Source organism: Xiphophorus hellerii, chromosome 16, assembly GCF_003331165.1.
Source record: "Xiphophorus hellerii strain 12219 chromosome 16, Xiphophorus_hellerii-4.1, whole genome shotgun sequence".
NCBI classification, from domain to species: Eukaryota; Metazoa; Chordata; class Actinopteri; order Cyprinodontiformes; family Poeciliidae; genus Xiphophorus; species Xiphophorus hellerii.
This window is the reverse complement of record NC_045687.1, coordinates 16,181,529-16,202,442: the sequence shown is the minus strand read 5'-3', so window position 1 is coordinate 16,202,442 and position 20,914 is coordinate 16,181,529. Positions and strand designations below refer to the sequence as shown.

Sequence of the window (20,914 nt, the reverse complement as noted above, 5' to 3'; positions counted from 1 at the left end):
CTCTGTACGCTGTCGTGTGTTGAGTTTTAACATAAGATCAGCCGGTGGGGAGGAGTGAACAAGTTGCTCGAAAAAACAGGAGCGGGTTATAATTTACGGTGGTGAATTGCCTAACCCTGTCTGGCTGGGGGGGAAAGGGGGTCAAAGGTCACCGCTTTCACTCTTATGCAACCTAGAAGGCACGCCTTTCCATGTACATGAAGAAGATTTGGCTGTCCTTCATTCAATTTGCGCTCAGAGAGCACATCACAGAAACACACACTCAAGATCAGGCAGCAATCTAATTTCTTTGCACATCCAGGCTGAAATTTCTGCCCCTCTGTCCTTCTTGGCTAAATAGCTCAAGTTTCGTCTGATTGGGTAGAGAGAACCTCGTAGTTAGATATTTTCAGCTGTTCTCACTTGGATGTAGTTCTGGACTTTGACAAGGCCGTTCTAACACAAAGATCATTTGTGGCCCTTGAAATTCTTTTGACCTGTGCCTAATCCCAGTCCCTCAAATCTGATCTGACAGCACATTTTTTTTTTATGCAAAAGGAGATATTTCAAACATGTTTCTAGGGTGCAATCTCCACTGTCCAATTAGATTCTCATTAAAGTGAAAACTGATCGATAAAATCTAAAATGTGTTTATTTTTCACTAACCACATTGTCCCCCCTTTCATTCTAATTTCACAATAAGTAGGAAAACAAACATCCGGCATCTTTTACTCAATGGTAGACCTTGACACAGCCACTCCCTGATTTTGACTAGTTGCATATTTTTTTTAATCTCTTTTTTTTAATGTACTGTCATTTTCAGATCAAATTTTCTACAAAGCTTTGATGATTTTGTTCCTTTGATTAAAATATTGCATGCTAAGCTATTGGTAAGCAGCTAAAAGAAAAAGGCAAGACAACTTTATTTATATAGCACCTTTCAGCCAAAGACAATTCAAAGTGCTTGTACAAAAAAGTTAGAAACAACATACAACAAGAAGATAATAATAATAATAAACACAGTGAAGTTATTTTTTGCATTTTTCTATATATGAAAAAGAAATCTGAAGCTCTTCCAGAGTTACAAATGGCCTTTTGGCTCCATCAGTTTGGTGGACGGACGTGATTTGTGTGCAGTTGTTACCTGACGTCTGAAAGCAGCTGGTTGCTCTGGATTTTGTTTAGTGGAAGCGGAGAAAAAAGGGGGTGGCATACAGATAACAAGCACATAGAAGGGTCGTAACATGAGAAAATGTGTTGAGGTCCTAGAGGCATGAGATAGACTTTCAGACTGCAACCGATTTTTTTCCTATCCTTCCAGGAAGGAAATACTAGAAACACATTCACGTCCCGGTCCTGCCTTCAGACGTCGGATCGGTTTTGCTTCACCTGACACGTGTGACGCCAAAGAGGCATCGAGCTGCAGATAAAATCTACCTTTTCTTGCCACTAAATGAGAACATTACTTGTCACTTCCGTGGAGCTGCATCCTTCGAGATGAGCTGCGCGCTGGAGGAGATGTTTCCCACCCACTCGGCAGTGTCGGAGGATGAGAAGTCATGCGGGGTCGGTCTTTGAGCACGCAGAGTGGGCTGCTGAAAGCCGCACTCAGCCCTAATTGTGGCAGCTATCTGTGCTTCCCTTCAGCCGACAGAGAGAGGTGGAGGGCAGAGGAACGCGACGCTCCGCTGACAGCTGCAGCTCCTGCACCTCGACGAAGAAGTCCTGACGCTTCAGCACATCATTTATTTGCTGCTAATGAGCTGCCGTCAAATTAGTGATTACTGTCAGAATTTAATGAGTCTTAATGAGTTAATAGTCTTAGGAAAAAAAGTATGTTAACACAATTTGTTCCTTTGAGTGATTTACTGTTCTGCGCAGCGGTTTTAACCCACCTTTAATTTCTTAATTATTTTCTTCCAAGTAGAAGAACTTCCTCTTTATCTTAAAATGTTCTGCAGATCTTTAGGGGCTCTGCAGACCATTACAGGTTTTGCTCGGACTTCGGCTGCTGTATTCTGTTCCTTTGGTACTTTGGTCAGGTTCATCCCAAACGGTGAATTTTAGTCTGCCTTTTCCACTCTAAACCCAGCTTTGATGCGTGTTTGTCATCATGTTGGAACATCTTGATGGTGTGTCCAAGTTTCTGCCTCCTACTTGATGATTTGCAGGAAAAATAAGGAACTTGGCGGCATCTCTCCTTCATTATTCTATTGACTTTGAGGTTTTTTTTGGGAGGGAAAAAACACACAGCATGATTCTACCATAACCATGCATGTTGTTTGAAGTCCTCGTTTTGTCCCTACCCAACATATTTCTTATCATTGTGGTCAAACAGCTCAATTTTTGTCTTGATTGACCATGAAATATTTTTGAAAAAGGCTACTCAACCCCCCAAAAATAAAAGTGAAAACCGAAGTTGCTTCAGCCCACAGGTCCCATCTAGAGGAAGTTTAAATGAAAACATTAAAATTATCGCTTGGTTATCCCAACTGATTCATCCCAGCCGCCTTTCAAACACATTTGGGTAGATCTCTTTATGTGGATGTGGGATCTTACTACTAATCCACAAAACAATTTAAGTTGCATACCCAATTCTAGTTTTTAAAAAATAACCTGTGAAGTAGAACGGTTCAATTAAGTTGTTAATAGCACCAATTTTTTCCTAACTCTAATAAACATCTGCAAGTATTTAGTACAACACATCTTTCGGTGCTTTTGTTTTAACTCGTTTCATAAATAAAGCAACTCATTGACACTCATGCAAGACAATTTATCCACTTTGCGGTTAAAACGCTTGGAAATATATTTTTTTAATCGACTGCAACAAGATATCGAAGCTGTTTTTGGCTCAAGGAGTCGACATATAATCAAGACATGTCACGCCAAGGAAACCCAGTCTTAGCATTTTTTGATATTTCATTGCAGGTCCTTTTTCCAACAACCACTGGCATCAAAAGGTCAGGGTGGCATCGTGTTATTCTTCTCGTGGGCGTGAGCAGCTTGAAGGTTAAAGACAATGAACTTTAGGATGGAAGAAAAATCCACCCTGGGTGGGGAAAAGCTGACAAAGGAAACTGGCTATACGGCCGATCAGATCAGGATAAAGTGTTATCTAACTGCTTTGAAATGACTTCATATGAACTTGTGTTACTTTTGGTCCTATTTCCAAGCATGCAGGACATTGAGAAATGTTTAAGCTGCATCTGGAAACTGCTTCAACAGTTTTAATCGTTGAAGAGAATAAAAGTCTACCTTTCCTTGTAGTTGTTAGACACACAGAATCGGAATCAAAAGCTGCAAGTTGTACCAAATTGAACTTGAATAATTCCCAGCTCAATAGCAGTTCATTTTTAGTCTACACGTATACAAGCCATTCAGAGGTCAGAAAAAGGGGTCGAGCTGTTGGTTACCGGTTGCTATGGTGACCACCAACTGCCAAGCGCAGCGTAGTAACGGAACTTAGACCGCCAATAAATTTCTGGAGAAACAACTTCCCGACCAAACAAAACAAACTCAGAGAACGAACACACAAATGTTGACATCCACAACACTGTCCAAATAAAAACCTGCTCGTTACATCTACAACATGAGGAGTTGTTAAAGTTCACAAGAGAAAAAACTCGTTGCAGCGGTTGCTTGAATCGGATTCACTACTGCAACTGTTGGCGAAGCATAGCAGATCTCACTGCCTGATCCTCTGAGTTATTTAGCTCCTGGAAACATGGGTCCTCCAGCTGAGCACATCACTCAGCAGTGATCTTTGCTCCTGGGCCTTGACTGCTGCAGACGTTCGGGATTTGATTACAGCGGGAGGCTGATTGGATTACAGGAGACTCTGACTCAAATACCGACAGCAAACACGGCAACTGAAGGCCGTCTGACGAGCAGCGGGAACACCGACCGCTTGCTCTGACCTCGGACACTGTCAGGATGCAGCCTGGAGATGGTATATCTCACACAGTGTGTTGAAATTTTGAGGCACAAGGAAAAGAATATGTGTTTTTTTAAAAAAAAGAAAAAACTGGAAAGTGTGGTGTGTGTTTAATTTTGGTTTTTTTCACATTTTTTGAAAAAAAAAACTTTTTTCACCAATGTGGTGGCAGCTTCAAGGTGTGAGGATGCTTTTCATCAGAAACAGGTCAGAGCAGGCTGGGAAATCAGATGGAGCTAAATACAGAAGACGTATAATTTGTACTGGAAAACAACACTAAACATACACGTGTTGATCTTTCTAATTAAAGATGAGGTGTAATGTGGAAAATGTGGAGATCCTCAAAAGGTTATGAATAAGTTTTGTTCCTTTCCAGGTCATCCTTATTGTCAAAATGTATTATTACAGTAATGAATTAAATGTTATAAAATCCTGCATGTTTAGGTCTCTTGGCAGCTTTAGACTGAGAGGAAATACTGTATGATATACAGTCACATTCAAAAAACTAGAATATTTTTGAAAAGTTTATTGACTTCAGTACTTTATTTCACCGAGTCAAGCCTGTACTTCTGCTACGATGATTTTCCACTTACGGTTTATGAGAACATGACATTTAAGATTCAAATATTACATGAGACCAATAAAAAAAGAATAGTTTTGAACACAAATATGTGGATTTACTGAAAAGTATGTTAAATATATGCTTTATATTAACTAAATGTTTTAATATTATTGAATTAGCTGCTTTCACTTCCGGGCCTGCTGAACACTATGAGAATGCAGGGCCGCAACTACATATTTTTGAGGTGGATGCGAACATCATCATTGTAGGCTAGCTTAAGCTAACCTGAATATTTACAACTCTCTTGTTGATACACGGACATTTCTTACCTTCTGTCTTTCAACCACTTTGAAAAGCTTTTCTTCGTCTCTCCAACATCTTTATCCTTCCCCCTCTTCCGTTTTCTGTTTTGGGCCCCGGAGTTTTTTTCTGCGCCCCATCTTTAGCTCCCTGTTGTTGAGGCATTACTACAAATTTAAAAGAAAACAAAACGCGCCTCAGCCGCTGCCCAAGCTGCCTGTATGGGAGGGGGGCGCCTAATCAGTGCTGTTCCTCTGTTATTGATCATTTCATACACAAACAGCTGTTAAGTACATAAAATGCTGACTATATAAAAAAAATTCCCCACATCGTTTTTGCGCCCCCTCTAGTGCAGCGCCCCTATGCGTTGCATACACTGCATAGCCACCTTTTGCGCCACTGACTGTGGAATAAACTTCACACTGGACTTCAAGCACGGTCGATTCTGTGCCTCTACACTTTTCCTTTAGGTTCTGGGACCTTAATTCCCAAATTAAAGTCAAAATGTATTTTCATCTATAAAGGCAACTGGGCAACTTTATATCCCAAGTATGACGCTCATGATGTTGTCAGGATTACTTTACGACTAAGAGTCGTGGCTATTATTAGCCCTTTCATGCATAGTGGTCACTACAGTGGACAGCTGTCTAAAAGCCATTTTCTTGTGCTTCCTTTGGATTTTTATGTTATAAATGCACACAGACCACTGAAGTGGACACTAATGCATCATAAAATATACCATCAACTACTGGCCATCAGCTGCAAATGCAAGAAATTATTTTTGTTAAATACAATACCCGACAGACAAAAAAGCATGAGAACCGACCCGGTCCCTCCTTCTACTGTAGACGACTCTTGCAAGTAAAACAAATATTGTTACATCAGATAACCCCTAAGGAACAATACTACTGATGTATTTTTCAAATAACTGTGTATTTGGACAAAATTACAATTGATCACATAAAAAAAATATATATATTTTAACAAAAAAAATTCCTACCTTTTTTATGCCTTAAAAAAAAAATTTTTAAAAATGGAAAAAAAATTCTGAGACAAAGGATCATAATTTATGCATGAAAGGGTTAGACTTAATAATAGCCACCTGCAAGTTGTCGGGAGGTTCGGCGTGCAAGCCAGCATGTGGAGGGGTTTAAATAAATTAGAAGATTGTCTAAAAGTTTTATTTGAATACTTGAGTTAGAAAAAGTAAACTCATTTATATATTTGATTTATGTAATACGTTATTTCTATTATCTTGACAATTATGCAGGAAAATGTTGAAGGGTACGCCACAAAGCTCTATATGCAAGCGTGTTAATGGAAAGTTGAGTGGAAGAAAGAAAGTGTGGTAGGACAATGTGCACAACTGTCTAGGACAGGGGTTTTCAAAGTATGAAAGGGTGAGCCCCCCTCCAAGGAGCACAATGCCTGCTGCGCCCCCCCAATAATCAACCCACACACAAACAAATGCCACTACAAAACACCTTCTAATTGCTTTTATTTTAGAACCATCTCATCTTTTAAAATGACACTTTACCTGAATGAAATTTAACACATGAACATTTTAAAACATTTCCTCCCATTTTAATTATTTTATCAGGGCCTTTGTATGGCAAATACGCCCTTTTTTCATTTTTCTAATGATAAGAACAACCCCAAACTCATTTTTCAACCGTTTTCTCAAACAAACGTTACATCTGAGATTCTGAGTTTAATGTTTGAGATACCAACAGTGTTTTCACATCTTAACAAAAACATTTTGATCAGATCTTTGGAACACATCTGTAAATGTTGCACATTTCCTTGAAATTAAAAAATAAATCAAAAACCTAAACAGTTGCAAAATCGTGGAGCTCTTTTTGTGGCTCATCTAAACAATTTATCTCGAGCTAAAAGAGCGTGCTGTTTGAAAGTGCAGAGGCATACGAAGGAAAAAACAATTACGCACGCTATGCGCACCCTTTCTTTTTCTATCATGGTCCTGAATCATGTGTAACTCATTTTATTTATGATTTTAACTAAATTGGCAACATGGCAACACATTGGCAACATTACTGTTCAGCTCACCTTAGTTTTAGTGGGAACAATGTGCTTGTGCTTTTGATGCGCGAATCCGGTTAATGCGGATCCAAACTTTAAGTAGTTGTTGTCATACTTCCTCTTTTTTCTACTTACGCCAGAACTTGTCTCCCCTGCCTTTTTCTTTACTAAAAATGTGTCCATTCTTTCTCTCACATCAGTAGACAGCAAGCAGATAGCTTCTTTTCCGGTTTATTTTTTCCCTCGCACCGCGCCTCCCCTAAAGTGCTCTGGCGCCCCCTAGGGGAGGCGCGCCTCACACTTTGAAAACCGCCGGTCTAGGACAATCACAGTTTTGTCAGGATTGTGAAACGAAGCCCAATAAAGAATTTGGGAGAGATTCAGAAGGTGTAGACAACCACTGGAGTCTCAAGAGACATACAAAGTTAAATTCAATTTGAATTCAAGAATACATTATTAATCCTAAAATTAAGTAAAATATGGTTAAATATCATGTTATTCAAGGTTCTTCAAATGGTTGTTAGGAAGGATCTCTTGTAGCAGTCTGCATTACAGCAAACTTGATGAAGCCTCTGACTGAAGACTCTTAGTCGTAAAGTAATCCTGACAACATCATGAGCGTCATACTTGGGATATAAAGTTGCCCAGTTGCCTTTATAGATGAAAATACATTTTGACTTTAATTTGGGAATTAAGGTCCCAGAACCTAAAGGAAAAGTGTAGAGGCACAGAATCGACCGTGCTTGAAGTCCAGTGTGACGTTTATTCCACAGTCAGAGAGGATTTGGACAGCAACGCCATTTGCTGTTCATGTCCACTTTGTTTTTATCAAATATAAAGTCAGCAAAGCCATCTACCAGGGAATTTACTGCACTGCTGTCAGCTTAGTCCACTTTATAATTCAACCAGGTCAAATTCATCCAAACCAGTTTTTGTCTGGTTTGGCCTAAATTCAGTTTAAATCAATTCAATTCATTTGAACAAAAAATACTTAGATTCAGATCCAGTCACAATTTTAGTTCATCACTGTTGCAAACTGATTAGTGGATATAAATTAAGCCCATCTGATTGTTGATTTACCAACAATTTCTACATCTAAAGCACGGGGCGACTGTGGTGGAGAACAACTCCCTTTCAACAGGAAGGAACAGTAGTATGAGCGTTGTGACTGTACTGTGATCGGCTGAGGGTTGAGAGGACAGAGCAGACAGAAGCACAGGTCCAGGATTACAGTCAGAGCCGTAGGCGTAGGAACCGGGGAGAACTGGAGGGGACATTATAGTACCCTAGACCGTTACTTGGTCTCTGACACTAACGACAATAAACGCAGGTAATATACTTGAAAACAAGGTAAAAACATTGTCCGTTAGAATGGATGAAAAATGTTACTTAAATAGCACATTTTTACAAGAAAAATGTCTAGCATAAGCTAAAGCTAATGTTAGCCACAAAGTTTAAAGAAAGTAAAACTCACCTTCGTATCTGTGCATAAAGAGGCGAACATCTTAAAACCTTTCTCCAGCTTATTGTTGGGGCTTCAGATCGATGTTCAACATTAATTGTTACCTTGGACAAGCCCTGCAGACGCCCAGTGTAAAGAGCCTTTTTCAATAGATCGGAAAAGATTGAGCCGCTTTGCCCCGAACGCGGAAGCTGAGGTGCAAAGAGCCCAACAGTTCAGAGTTTCTCATAAATCCTTTATTGTCACTATTTAAATATCATATTCATTGTTCCAGGTAGGGGAAGCCATGCTTTGCTGCATTTTACAATGAACTTAAGTTTTATATCCAGACTATCAAAGACAGAAAATAGCTATTAAAACAATTGAACTCTGTACTGCTTTGAATGAACAGTTGGGAACCGAAGCCCCGTAGCTTTTTCTTCATCTTGAATATATTTATCTGTATTTGTTTTTTCTGGAGGCAGAACAAATGTTTCACTCTGTCGTTGTACAGTGTGTCTGTGAATAAAGTTTTAAAAAAAAACATCCCCCCAGCCCCCACACCCAACAGACTTCTTGTGGCTTTGATGTCACAGTGATGTCACTCATCCTGTCTATGACATCACTGGCGGCTGCCTTTGTATTGCCAGATTCCACAGAGAAATTCATTTGCAGTTTGAACCAGAGAGCAAAGATGGAAGAGGATAATTTTTTGTTGACAAAAATAAACAATTTACAGAAGAACCGCAGCAAGCTGCAGGAGGAGAACCAAGAGCTTCAGAAAACCGTAGAAAGTCTGAAGATCAAACTAGAGAGATTAAACAGAACAGACAAGACACACGACTGGCATAAGGAAAATAGCTTACTTATAAATTCAAATGCATTTTACAAAAAACAAATCAGAAAAATTCATCTGGACCTGGAGGAAGAAAATGAAAATATACGCCAACTAAGATGTGATAATGAAGCCAAATTAAGAATAAAACATAAACTGGAAGAGGATCGGAAAAAACAGAGAAACACTGCAGCGGACAAATTAAGAGCAAAAACAGAAAAACTCGAGTGGCTAGAGAGAGAAAATGAAGAGTTAAATAAAGAGATTGTATCTCTGAAGATTAAAAATGACAGGATCAAATCCAGGGTGGCGGAAAAAAGCAGAGATGTCCAGCAAAGGGAAGAAACAGTCAGGGTAAATATCCAGGAAGAGGAATTATCAGTATGTCAGAAAGCAGGGAGAATTTTTATGCATATGTACCATTCAAGAACGTTGGCGTATTGGGTGCCACCCTGGGTTTTTTTTTAACAGATAATGATATTTTGGGTTGCTGGAAACAGGATGTTTGTGGGATAGTGATGCGTTTAAATTAATTGCAAATATAAATACTCTTGTTTGCTTTTGGAATTTGTGCCTGGTGAGAGACGCTTGCAGGAAGACATCTAAACGGGTCAAATTGGAAGCTGACACCAGATGGTCTGCAGCAAGAGTGATGACTGACGGATGATTAAGGGTCGAAGTTTATGAACCAGAAACAGAGGAACTGTACATGAGACACGGATGCACAAGACACCTCCTTGTTCTGTGGGTTCATCAGTTCCTGCATCGTTTCTACAGAAGGAAATAAACAAGAACTCTGAATTTTGCATTCTACATTACGGCAGCTTGCAGGTGCAACACACCTGTGACTCAAGAGAACAGAAGAAGCAGCTGCTATGTGATTAACTCAAGATAACCAAATCCAGGGGTCTCAAACTCCAGGCCTCGAGGGCCGCAGTCCTGCAGTTTTTAGATGTGCCACAGGTACAAAACACTGGATTGAAATGACTTAATGACCTCCTCCTTGTGTAGATCAGTTTTCCAGAGCCTTAATGACCTAATTATTCTGTTCAGGTGTGGTGCAGCAGAGGCACATCTAAAAGTTGCAGGACTGCGGCCCTCGAGGACTGGAGTTTGAGACCCCTGAATAGGCTCTGTAACTAGGACCGCCCTAAGGAAATAAAAAGAAAGTCTCTGGGAGGAGCTGTTTTAGAGCGGGTAGATTGTAACTAAAGCACGCTGCTGTCCGTTCTCCTTGCAAGTAAATCTAAAACACACTTGTCTCTCTCTTCTTTTTCAGTTTGAGAATGCTTAGGTAGATGAACCTGACATTAATTTGGTCCTTCGAAGCCGGATCCCAAGATCCTGAAGGATTCCAGCGGGTGAGACCGAATCCAGAAGGACCGTGCGCACGGCTAAACTCTTCAGAATGAGTTTAGAGATCCTTTTCCGGGACTGGTATTTGGTTTACCAGCTGGAATCTGACGCTTGACGGGACTCCGTTAACTGAGAGTAAATTCTCTTTTAAAAGAAAAGCGTGAATGAGTTGATGGCGTTCGCGTTAAAAGAAATCCTGTGTAAGAAACGCCGTGAATCCTGGGCTCTAACAGCTGAAACTAAACGGCTTTAACTTTAATGCTGTTGTGGTGATAATTGGATGGCGGAGTCCAGCGAGCAGCCGCTTAAATCCGTCTTAAAAGTTTCATTCCGTAAAAAAAACAGGGCGGCGGAGTCCTGCGTGAAGACGCTTCAGCTCCGTAACTGAAGTGTGATTGGAGGTATAAACACCTTTAGGTATTTTATCTCATTTAAAGTAGCGGGTTTGGAAGGAGCAAACCAATTGAGGATGCAGAGGCAAGAATCCTCCACTGGTAAGAGTCCAACAAAGGATTACCACAATTGGTATTTTTAATTGTTACCCACTATAAAAAAGAAACCAGTTTTTAGAACAGCCTAGGTGTTGACAAACTGGTCTAAATTGTTTGAAATGGGTAAAAATAGCAGGAAGTGGAGAGAAGTGTTTCAATATGTGTTCGTTTAATTTCTCTTATAAATGAATTCATTTAAATTGTCCGGAATGGTAGAAAAATAACTGCAGTACTGGAGAATACACAGCAGATGGCGCCATTAACAACCATTGAAAGAATTACTGCTTTATATTTCAACAGTAAATGTAAATCAAAAGATTAACAGCAGTGAAAATATTGGGAGTGTGTTGAAGGGCAGGACCCTGATAAAATAGAAAATATCTGAATAAATGGATAGTAAAGTACAGGTTAAAAGGTTAATTAAATACTAAAATAGAACTAGAACTATAGGATAAAATAAAAAACTAAAGACAGAAATTAAGGAAACAGAAGATTGTGATAACAGTGTGTTGGCAAATAAATAGATGACTAAATGAAACACTAAATAAATAAATAAATACAGGAATAAGTAGATGAATATAATAAATAAAAAAATATCTGAAAACTGGAACAAAAGTCATAAAGGAAAACAAGTAACAGACAGGAATGTGAAACACAAGAAAGGGGAATATGAAAGTTTTTTTAAGAAGGAAAAGGACGAGGAAACTTTAAACAGTTAAAGTTTCATAGAAAGAAAAATAATGATGAAAACTACTAGCTCATGGTTTGCAGGAATTAATAAACTGAGTAGTAGGTTTGGAAGGAGGCATATGTGGTGATTTAGAAATAAGGAGAAAGGCAAGGAGCAAGTGAGTCAAAGTAAGAGAATGGAAAGATGATTTGAACAAATATCAAATTAAAATGATTGTTGTGTTCAAGGTTGCTCTCATAGCAGTTTGGAAGAACTTAATAACTGGAAATAGAAAATAGATCTTATAGAGAAACAGCTAAAATGCTTTGCATGGTCCAAAGGATGTTTATAAAAATCTGAGTAATAATTATGTAGAATTATAAGAATTAAAATATTAGATAAGAATGTTAATTATTCTTTGCACAGATTAAAAAAAAAAACAAGCTGCAGCTGATTCTGGACATCTTAACATTCTTTTAATAATGAACAAAACTTTATTAAGATAGAGAAATATTAAATCTACAGGACTTACTTTAAATTGATTCAGTGAAACTAAAACTAACTCTCTTGGTAAATAGTCATTGATCAAACAGAGGAACACATAGCCTTCATGGATTTCAAATGCACCATTAGCTCTGCTCCTAAAACCTTTATTTTTATTGCCAATATAAAACAAAAACAAATGTTTGCAGTCCACTTTAAAGAATCCAAAACAGATTACAGTTTCTCTGGCTACAAGATCAATATACCAATGGGCTCTTTGCACCTGCTGCGCTGACGTCACGTGCTCATTCATCCGACACATTATCAGAGTCAAACTGTGTTTGCTGCAGCCAGGGCCGCAACTACATATTTTTGAGGTGGATGCGAACATCATCATTGTAGGCTAGCTTAAGCTAACCTGAATATTTACAACTCTCTTGTTGATACACGGACATTTCTTACCTTCTGTCTTTCAACCACTTTGAAAAGCTTTTCTTCGTCTCTCCAACATCTTTATCCTTCCCCCTCTTCCGTTTTCTGTTTTGGGCCCCGGAGTTTTTTTCTGCGCCCCATCTTTAGCTCCCTGTTGTTGAGGCATTACTACAAATTTAAAAGAAAACAAAACGCGCCTCAGCCGCTGCCCAAGCTGCCTGTATGGGAGGGGGGCGCCTAATCAGTGCTGTTCCTCTGTTATTGATCATTTCATACACAAACAGCTGTTAAGTACATAAAATGCTGACTATATAAAAAAAATTCCCCACATCGTTTTTGCGCCCCCTCTAGTGCAGCGCCCCTATGCGTTGCATACACTGCATCAGAGGCGTGACCAAGTCACTGTGTTGCAAGTCTCAAGTAAGTCTCAAGTCTCTGTCCTCAAGTCCGAGTCAAGTCTCAAGTAAAGACAGGCAAAAGTCGAGTCAAGTCTCAAGTCAGGAACCTTTAATTTCAAGTCATTTCGAGTCGTTTTTATTTTATTTTTTTTTATAATTTGCAATTATACATAAAATTCAAATAATAGACCATTTGTTCTTTTTAAAATATGTATTTATCTCAAATGATAGAAATCTGGAAATGGGTTCTGTGCGACATGTGACAGTCACGCCGGTCAGTGCATTAAGTCAAAAACAGTTGACTTAATGCACTGACTGCAGTAAACAATATATTGTCAATATAATTTCCCAACGTAGATGTCTTCAAATACACCAACCATCCTTAGATGATACTAGACCCGGCTCATCATCATGATGGGACAGAGAGACTCTGTTCCCTGTGTTCAGGTCCAGAATCTGCTTTCTGTTCCGGAGCCCCGCTCACTATCCACCGGCTTCCTGAGCTAACACGGTGCACATTATTTGTGGAGGCATTTGAAGGACCGGATTTATGGTAAATCATCACCAATTTAACCCGGAGTACACATGCTAACACGAAGTTAGCTAAAGTCAACTATCTTACAGCAAAAGAAAAGTGCCACCTACCGATCTTTGTGAAGCTTCAAATGCCGGACAAAGTTGGACGTCGTGGCATCTCCATCCGATATTCTCTTCTTGCATGTTTTACAAGTTGCAGTTCGTTTTTTAGTCGAAAGTTCATAACCTACGTAGCCAAGAGAAATTACTCGCGGAAGCATATTCGAGCGGTTATTTCGTATTTCGTTCCCTGAGCTCTGTAGCTTTGCCGCGTTTTTTTAAACGTCCAAATCCTGTTAATTTGATTGGTTGTGCTGCAGCTACGTACACATACATACATAAGGAGAGAGGAAAACCATAGTGACGGTCTGCGCATATTGATACGGAATGAGTGAAATTAATTAATGACGCCACTTTATAAATAATGTGTTTTAAATTTTAAGACTTTGAGTAAAAAATATCAAGTCTTTTCAAGTAAACAGCTTCAAGTCGAGTCAAGTCCCAAGTTAATGGCATGAAAGTCAAAGTCAAGTCCGAGTCTTTGAGCATTTTTTCAAGTCAAGTCTCAAGTCCTGATTTTAACGACTCGAGTCTGACTCGAGTCCAAGTCATGTGACTCGAGTCCCCACCTCTGCACTGCATAGCCACCTTTTGCGCCACTGTGAGAATGAATACATTTATTAAAACTATAAATGTTTTCATTAATATAACATTAACGACTAAGAATTTTCGGTCTTATGCAAATTTGCATTTTTTAAGTTGCATTCAAAGGTCTTTCTGCTTCTCACGTTTTTGTTTTTAAAATCAGTTTATATTTGACTTTAGTTAATTTATTGACGCTTTGAGGTGTTGGTGAGAGGAATCTGTTGGGGGAAAAAAAAGTATAAAACGTGCACATTTATACTTCAGATTGCGTTTGTGTTTTCAATATTTCAGAAGTGAAACAAGATTAGGAATATTCTGAAATTTTAGGCAAATCTAAATTTTTTCTTTTTTAAAATGTAAAATAACTTTCCTATGCTATCAACTATGGAGAACCAAAACTGACATAGATAAAAAATAAACGCAAAAATCTCTATATTTAGTTTTTTCTTTTCCTTAAACAGGTCTTTTCCTTTTAATTACATTTATTTTAATCGGAGCTATTTATAACTGTACAGTATTATTTTCTTCTGTTGTAAATTTGCCCCTGCATTGCACTCTCTTTTTAAAATATTTTTAGCTTTGTGCGTAGCTACATTCTTCGATTCGCGTCTCACTATGCTGCTAGTACACATGAAATTCTCCGACAGAGGAACAATAAAGGATATTTATATTCTAAAAACTAGATTAGAAACTTTGTTTCAGGCACCTCTGCTGCCCTCTTGTGGTACAATAACAAAATAGAATGCACACCTGTACGCTACATAATCTCAATTTTGCCTCAAGACTTGTTACTTATGCAATATTTTTCAGGATTTAGCACAAATTTATAATTATTTCATTCCAGGTTTGAGACATTAAACTTTACAGTGAAACGTTCAGCTGGTGATACCAAGCACCACAAAACAAACAAGGCAGTTTTATTATTAAATACATTTTATTACACAAATGACAATTTTGACCAACGCAAAGTCTAAGCTGCACATTATAGGTATTTTGGTTGAGAGGAACTGCTTAACACATGCTTGCGTTTCTGTGTCATCTCAGCTTTTATTTCAGTTTTCTGTATTTCTGTTGAATAAATTCATCTGATTCGACAAACTCCCAGCCGTCCCACGAACAGATCCCTCCCTCCTACCCCACCTCACAGTATTCTGCTGAGCTCTTATTTTCCAGCCATCTCTGCGGACTTTCCCCCTTCAGCCCCAGTTGCACTGATCTTCATCTGTCATGGTCAGGATATCTGTGACCAGGCCGGTACCGATGGTTCTGTTTCCGTCTCTCAGAGTAAACCTCTGGCCTTTCTCCAGCACCATGGGCTGGCGAAGCGTCAGCGTCAACGACGCGTCCTCTCCTGGCATCACCATTTCCTTCAACAGAGCAACACAGTCATAGTCTGGCAGCAACCTGACTTGCAACTTAAGACTCTCAACCTGGTCGAATTGAGACAATAACCCTGGAAGATGCTCACCTTGTCTCCAGGTAGAGTGACCCTACAGGCCATGTCCCAGGTGAAGGAAAACATGACGGGCATGAAGTTGGAGACGAACGGCTTGTGTCGGCCTCCCTCCTCCTTACTCAGAATATAAACCTGGGCAACATTGAACACACTGTGAATCGCGTTGGCTAATAACCCTCGTTTCAAACTGACACAAACTACAAATAAAGATTCGCTGATGAAATATTTTGGAGAAAGAAAAACTTCAGCCACACGCTCTGCTTTGATTTAACTGAATCCAAACGTTTGACTTCTGCTGAAACCTACAAAGGCTTTACAGTACAGATGTGGTTTTTCTGCAAAACGTTTTGGGTAATCAAAGGGGGGGGAAAAAACAGCAGAACAAGCAAATGTAGCTCAGAAGACATCTTAAAAAACTTTAAATTATATTAAATTAATACGTAAATTGAAGTGTTGCAGGAAAAAGTGAACTGAATTAACCATGTATGCGTTAGAATAGGCTGATTCTTTGACGTTGGATGTAAATTTAATTAAAGGAATGACCTGAGAGGAGATTTTAGGTCAAAATGTTTTTTGATTTCATCATAAAACAAATTTGCCAACTTCTTGACCTTTTAACCTCGCCAGGGTGAGAGTGTGCACCAGGAATGAATTAGAAAGGACTTCAAAAAAATCCCAAAAGCACAAAAAATAGACTTCACATCTGGTAGTTGTGGAAAGTCTTCCAAAAAAAATCATAATTTGAAGTCATTAGTTGGTGATTATTTAAAGAGCTATATAAAGACTCTAGTTAATGCTTCCACACCTGTGCTTTGACCTTCTGGTGCGGCATGATGGAGCCCGGCTTACACATCACCATCCCTCTCCTCACGTCTTCCCTCTTCAGGCCTCGAACCAGAGCGCCCAGGTTATCTCCGGCCTCGGCCCGGTCCAGAGACTTGTGGAACATCTCGATACCTGAACCCGAAACCAGCAGACGGCTTCACTCATTATGATGAAGAAGTTTCCGTGTAAAAGCCCACATGTTGCAGCAGGTCGGGTGCTTCGATATCGTAAATAAGCGTACACCCCTCGAACTGTTCTCACATTTTATCCCATTACAAAGGACAGACTTTATTTTTTTCTTTATTGGGATTTTATGACAAGTCAAAATAAAGTACTGGGGAAAAAGTTTGCATGATTCTCAACATTTTATTTCTTTACAAATGAAAATGGCACGCATTTATCATCAGGTTCCTCCTGAGTAGTATGTGCCAGACTCTCCATATCGGGATAAAGGACTGAACATCTGTCGGTGGGAGTATTGTTTTATAACATAGCTCTGCTTTAAACTTTTTAAAGGGGCAGTTTTATGTGTTTTCCCAGCACAGAGTGACATTTTGTATTATAGTTAAGTAACTATGTTACCTTCAGTTGTTATTAAAAATGATATATCAAAAATAACTTAAAACAAATTGTACTTCCTAATTTAATGTCTTGAAATTGAGCCTCTGTCTTTTTAAAAACTCCCGCTCTTTCTGAAACTCCGGCTTCAGGAAGACATCGCGACGGCGTTCTGCTATTAGCCCTTTTGACAACGTTCTTAACCAGCATTTCACTGAGAAGCAGCTCGTATATTGAGCTCAGTAGATGTGCAGTGCCACCAGGTGTTTGCTAATTTCTGCTGGCTAGTCTGAATTAGCATGACATGAAGGTTAAAGGATTCCTCAAACAAGCATGACAGGATCAAGGTAGCACTCCAGGTATGTTTTTACAACTTTATCGCTGATCTTTGGTTTTCATGATGCTTTTTCAGTAACTTTTTCCAACAAACCTGAAACGTTCATGGGATAGCTGCACGTAGACTAATAAACAGCACACAGATGGGCTGGATTTTATTCAGGGTCGTCAGAGTGAATAGGGCTGATTAGAAATGCATGCCACACCTTTGCGATTTTAACTATAAAATACAGTTGAGGTTTGTGGTTCCTACATGACAAAATGAGCAAAGAAAAATTAGCAAATGCTGTTGCAAGGCCACCATATTGGCTCCCTTGGATTTGCTCTTTGGACATCATACACATTTTATTTAGTGTCACAAGATGGAGTCGCTCACCTGTAACCACAGTCTTGAAGGAACGGCTGTGACCTACAAACTCACAGTCGTCTCCTTTCTTAATCAGGCCTCTCTCCAACGTCCCGGTCACGACCGTCCCTCTGCCTAAAGTTTAGATTTTTGTGTTAATTACTTCCACTGTGCTAAATACTACAGATACTTTTGCATTTTAAGTGTTAAAACATACCTGAGTGTATGAGAGGAGCTTACCTGGGATAGAATAAACCCCTTCGATGGGCAGGAGGAAAGGCTTTACCAGCTCTCTTTTGGGCAGAGGAACGTAGGAATCCACAATCTCCAGGAGTTTCATCACCGCGTTTTCTCCCAGTTCAGGCTGCTTGTTCTAACACGGAGCAAAAGCATCAGCAACATGAAACAACTGGGACACATCAGGCTGATGATTTTTAGTCAAAATTTAAGATGTAAGGTGTGTCCGCAGACAATTTAGCGCCTACCTCCAGGGCGCAGAGGGCAGAGCCGATCACAACGGGTGTGTTCTCGCCGTCGTAGCCGAACTCTGTGAGCAACTCGCGGATCTCGATCTCCACCAGGTCCAGCATCTCCTTGTCCTCCACGGCGTCGGCCTTGTTGATGAAAACCACCACGTGCTCAACGCCGATTTGCCTGGCCAGCAGGAGGTGCTCCCGCGTCTGAGGCATCTGGCCGTCGGTGGCCGCCACCACCAGGATGCAGCCGTCCATCTGGGCTGTACCCGTGATCATGTTCTGAAAGACGGAGAGCGTGGATCAGGCTCACCACTCAAGAGTTCAAATCCGGAACTTTTTTAAGCGGGGGTCTCAGGCCACTTTTGCCTCATTACGGAGGAATTAAGGGATGGAAAAATGGACGAAGAGACTTTTCGTCAGAGCAATGTTAAGTGTATAAGTCAGGCCATGTGACAGGGAAAAGGAAAGCAGATTACCTTGACGTAATCAGCGTGGCCGGGGCAGTCTGTGTGGGCGTAATGTCTGTTGGCTGTCGTGTACTCCACATGAGAGGCGTTGATGGTAATTCCTCTGGCCTTTTCCTCTGGAGCATTGTCAATGTCCTCATATTTTTTGTAATTTGCACCACCAGCATCAGCGAGCACTGAAAAAAGAAGGTGACAATACAGAAATAAATAATAAAGGAAGGCTGACTGAATCACACGGGTTTTAATCTGAAGGGATTCTACCTTTTGTGATGGCTGCGGTGAGGGTGGTTTTGCCGTGATCGACGTGGCCGATGGTTCCGATGTTCACGTGCGGCTTCTCTCTGCTGTACGTCTTCTTGGCCTCAGCTGCGAATGTCCGCCGACTCAGAGGCACAGCACACTGCAGGGAAAAGACAAAACCAGGACTCAGAGGCTAAAATCCGAGCTGACGGGCCTGAAAGCGACAATCCGCCTGGTTTCTTACGAGTTTGAACGAGCTGTGCAGAAGGCTTGGCGAAGTAAGCTGAAGGGCTGAGGGCAGAAGATACAAGTGTGTTAAAATGTTACATTTGTTTAGATTATTACTGTAGTTTGTGAAGGTAGTTTTTTTTCCTGCTGAAAACATGGCATATTTTTTTTCTGTTTTCACCATTTCATTATTTATTTTATGAGAAAAATATTAAAAAAACATCATTTTGTTTTCACAACTCTCTCCATGCAAGTTCTTTTGGGGTATCTATTGATCAACAACATTCTGAGCAAGAAGGACTTTAATTTTAATCTAGATTTTATCTAAGGATTTTGTTGCCTCTGTATATCAACTAAACAATATGTGGTATAAATAACCGATGCCTTTTTGTTTAAAAAAAAATTATTAGATCACGGTATCTATTTGTGTATCGGGTTTTTGTATGAATGCGATGAAGCTCCAACTACATACCTAATGTTCAGGTAAAAAAAGAAAAAAAAATTGTGTGATATGTGGAAAAATAACATTTACTTTAGTTTGGAAGCCATTTTTTATTATTATTATTATTATTTGCATAATCTTGTCATGCACACCACTGATCTTATTAGGCCACAGTAATAACATATAGCCCGTGGATCATTAAAATCTACAAGAGATTACATTTATGCTTTAAATCATTGTCATTAATCTGACGTTTCCACTTTAAGTCTCAAACAAGACCAGACTAATTTCCACGCAAATAAACTAGGTTCTGCTAATTTTCGCCACTTGTGTAATAGTTGCCCGTTTTGTTGTTGCGTATTCAATGCTGTTGCACCTCAGAATTTCACAGCATTAAGCAGCATGACTGCATCGTTGTAACTTTTGACTGAGCTGCACCAACAATCTAAATGTTAGGTGATAAACTTCACAGGAACAGAGTTTAGCTTTACATCAAGCTTCAAGAAGCTCTGCAGCACGTAACAAACGAACAAGCCATCTGAACCAACTGTGATCGCTACACGAAGTTGTTTTTCAGACGAAGAGTATATTTATGTACCAAAATGACTATTATTTGAGTATTTTTAAAAGCACTTCTTTGTCTCAGACTTTATCCGCATTATTTCCCATCATTAGCTAACCCTCACCGTGGTAACGTGACCTTGCTGTGCTATCGGAAGAGACAGCATCATCTAATATCTTTGTTGCTTACATTGATCCTCAGTAAATAATGGTTCTGTGGCTTAATTAGCTTTAATGCAATCAAAAGAAATCACAAACTACACTAAAAAACAAGGATTTTTTTTTACCAGAGAAACAGGCACGCAGCCCCACAAGCGCCGCCATCTTGGATAGTTAGACAAACCAAAGATTATGACAATATCAAGAGGATACTCTGACCCCACGCAAAGTTGTCGTGGCAAATATACGTTACTAGTGTCTTATTGTTCCTAATTGCGATTCCAAATTTTACTACGCTTTACTGATTTAGTCGTAATAATTGACTTGGCTGTGTATTTATGTAGTAGTAAATCAGCGAATGATTTCAAATTTAGACGTTTCTCAACTTTATTGAAATCAAAGTAAGGCTCAAATATTACGCATTTTTAGTTTTTTGTAGTCCTTGCATAATGAGTTCGCATTCTTAAATTGTAATAGGTAATGATACGTATTTTAAGTAAGCTTAAATATCTCTTGCTAATATAACATAACATAACATAACATAACATAACATAACATAACATAACATAACATAACATAATATAATATAATATAATATAATATAATATAATATAATATAATATAATATAACATAACATAACATAACATAACATAACATAACATAACATAACATAGTAT

The 20,914-nt window shown here is 39.3% G+C and overlaps 1 protein-coding gene and 1 long non-coding RNA gene across 2 annotated transcripts; one reads left to right on the top strand and one right to left on the bottom strand.

The window, feature by feature from the left end:
- Positions 1 to 993: 993 nt before the first annotated feature.
- LOC116735731 (uncharacterized) lies at positions 994 to 2,591 on the top strand. Its single transcript, XR_004342417.1, has 2 exons — positions 994 to 1,545; positions 1,627 to 2,591. It is a non-coding gene; the product is annotated as an uncharacterized LOC116735731 (long non-coding RNA).
- Positions 2,592 to 15,057: 12,466 nt separating this feature from the next.
- Positions 15,058 to 20,441, bottom strand: tufm (Tu translation elongation factor, mitochondrial). Its single transcript, XM_032588191.1, has 10 exons — positions 20,365 to 20,441; positions 19,091 to 19,137; positions 18,868 to 19,006; positions 18,616 to 18,782; positions 18,149 to 18,418; positions 17,904 to 18,036; positions 17,694 to 17,798; positions 16,404 to 16,555; positions 15,611 to 15,730; positions 15,058 to 15,509 (listed from the first exon to the last, which is right to left on the bottom strand). The coding sequence occupies exons 1-10, from the start codon at positions 20,399 to 20,401 to the stop codon at positions 15,339 to 15,341; spliced, it is 1,341 nt and encodes a 446-aa protein (XP_032444082.1). The 5' UTR covers positions 20,402 to 20,441; the 3' UTR covers positions 15,058 to 15,338.
- Positions 20,442 to 20,914: the final 473 nt, after the last annotated feature.

Excerpts from the sequence above, each read along its gene's own strand:
- tufm (XM_032588191.1), bottom strand. The coding sequence starts at position 20,401 with ATGGCGGCGCTTGTGGGGCTGCGTGCCTGTTTCTCTG. Across the intron at positions 18,783-18,867 it reads CACCGCAGCCATCACAAAAG|TGCTCGCTGATGCTGGTGGT; the intron begins GTAGAATCCCTT and ends TTCTTTTTTCAG. Across the intron at positions 15,510-15,610 it reads TCACTCTACCTGGAGACAAG|GAAATGGTGATGCCAGGAGA; the intron begins GTGAGCATCTTC and ends GCTCTGTTGAAG.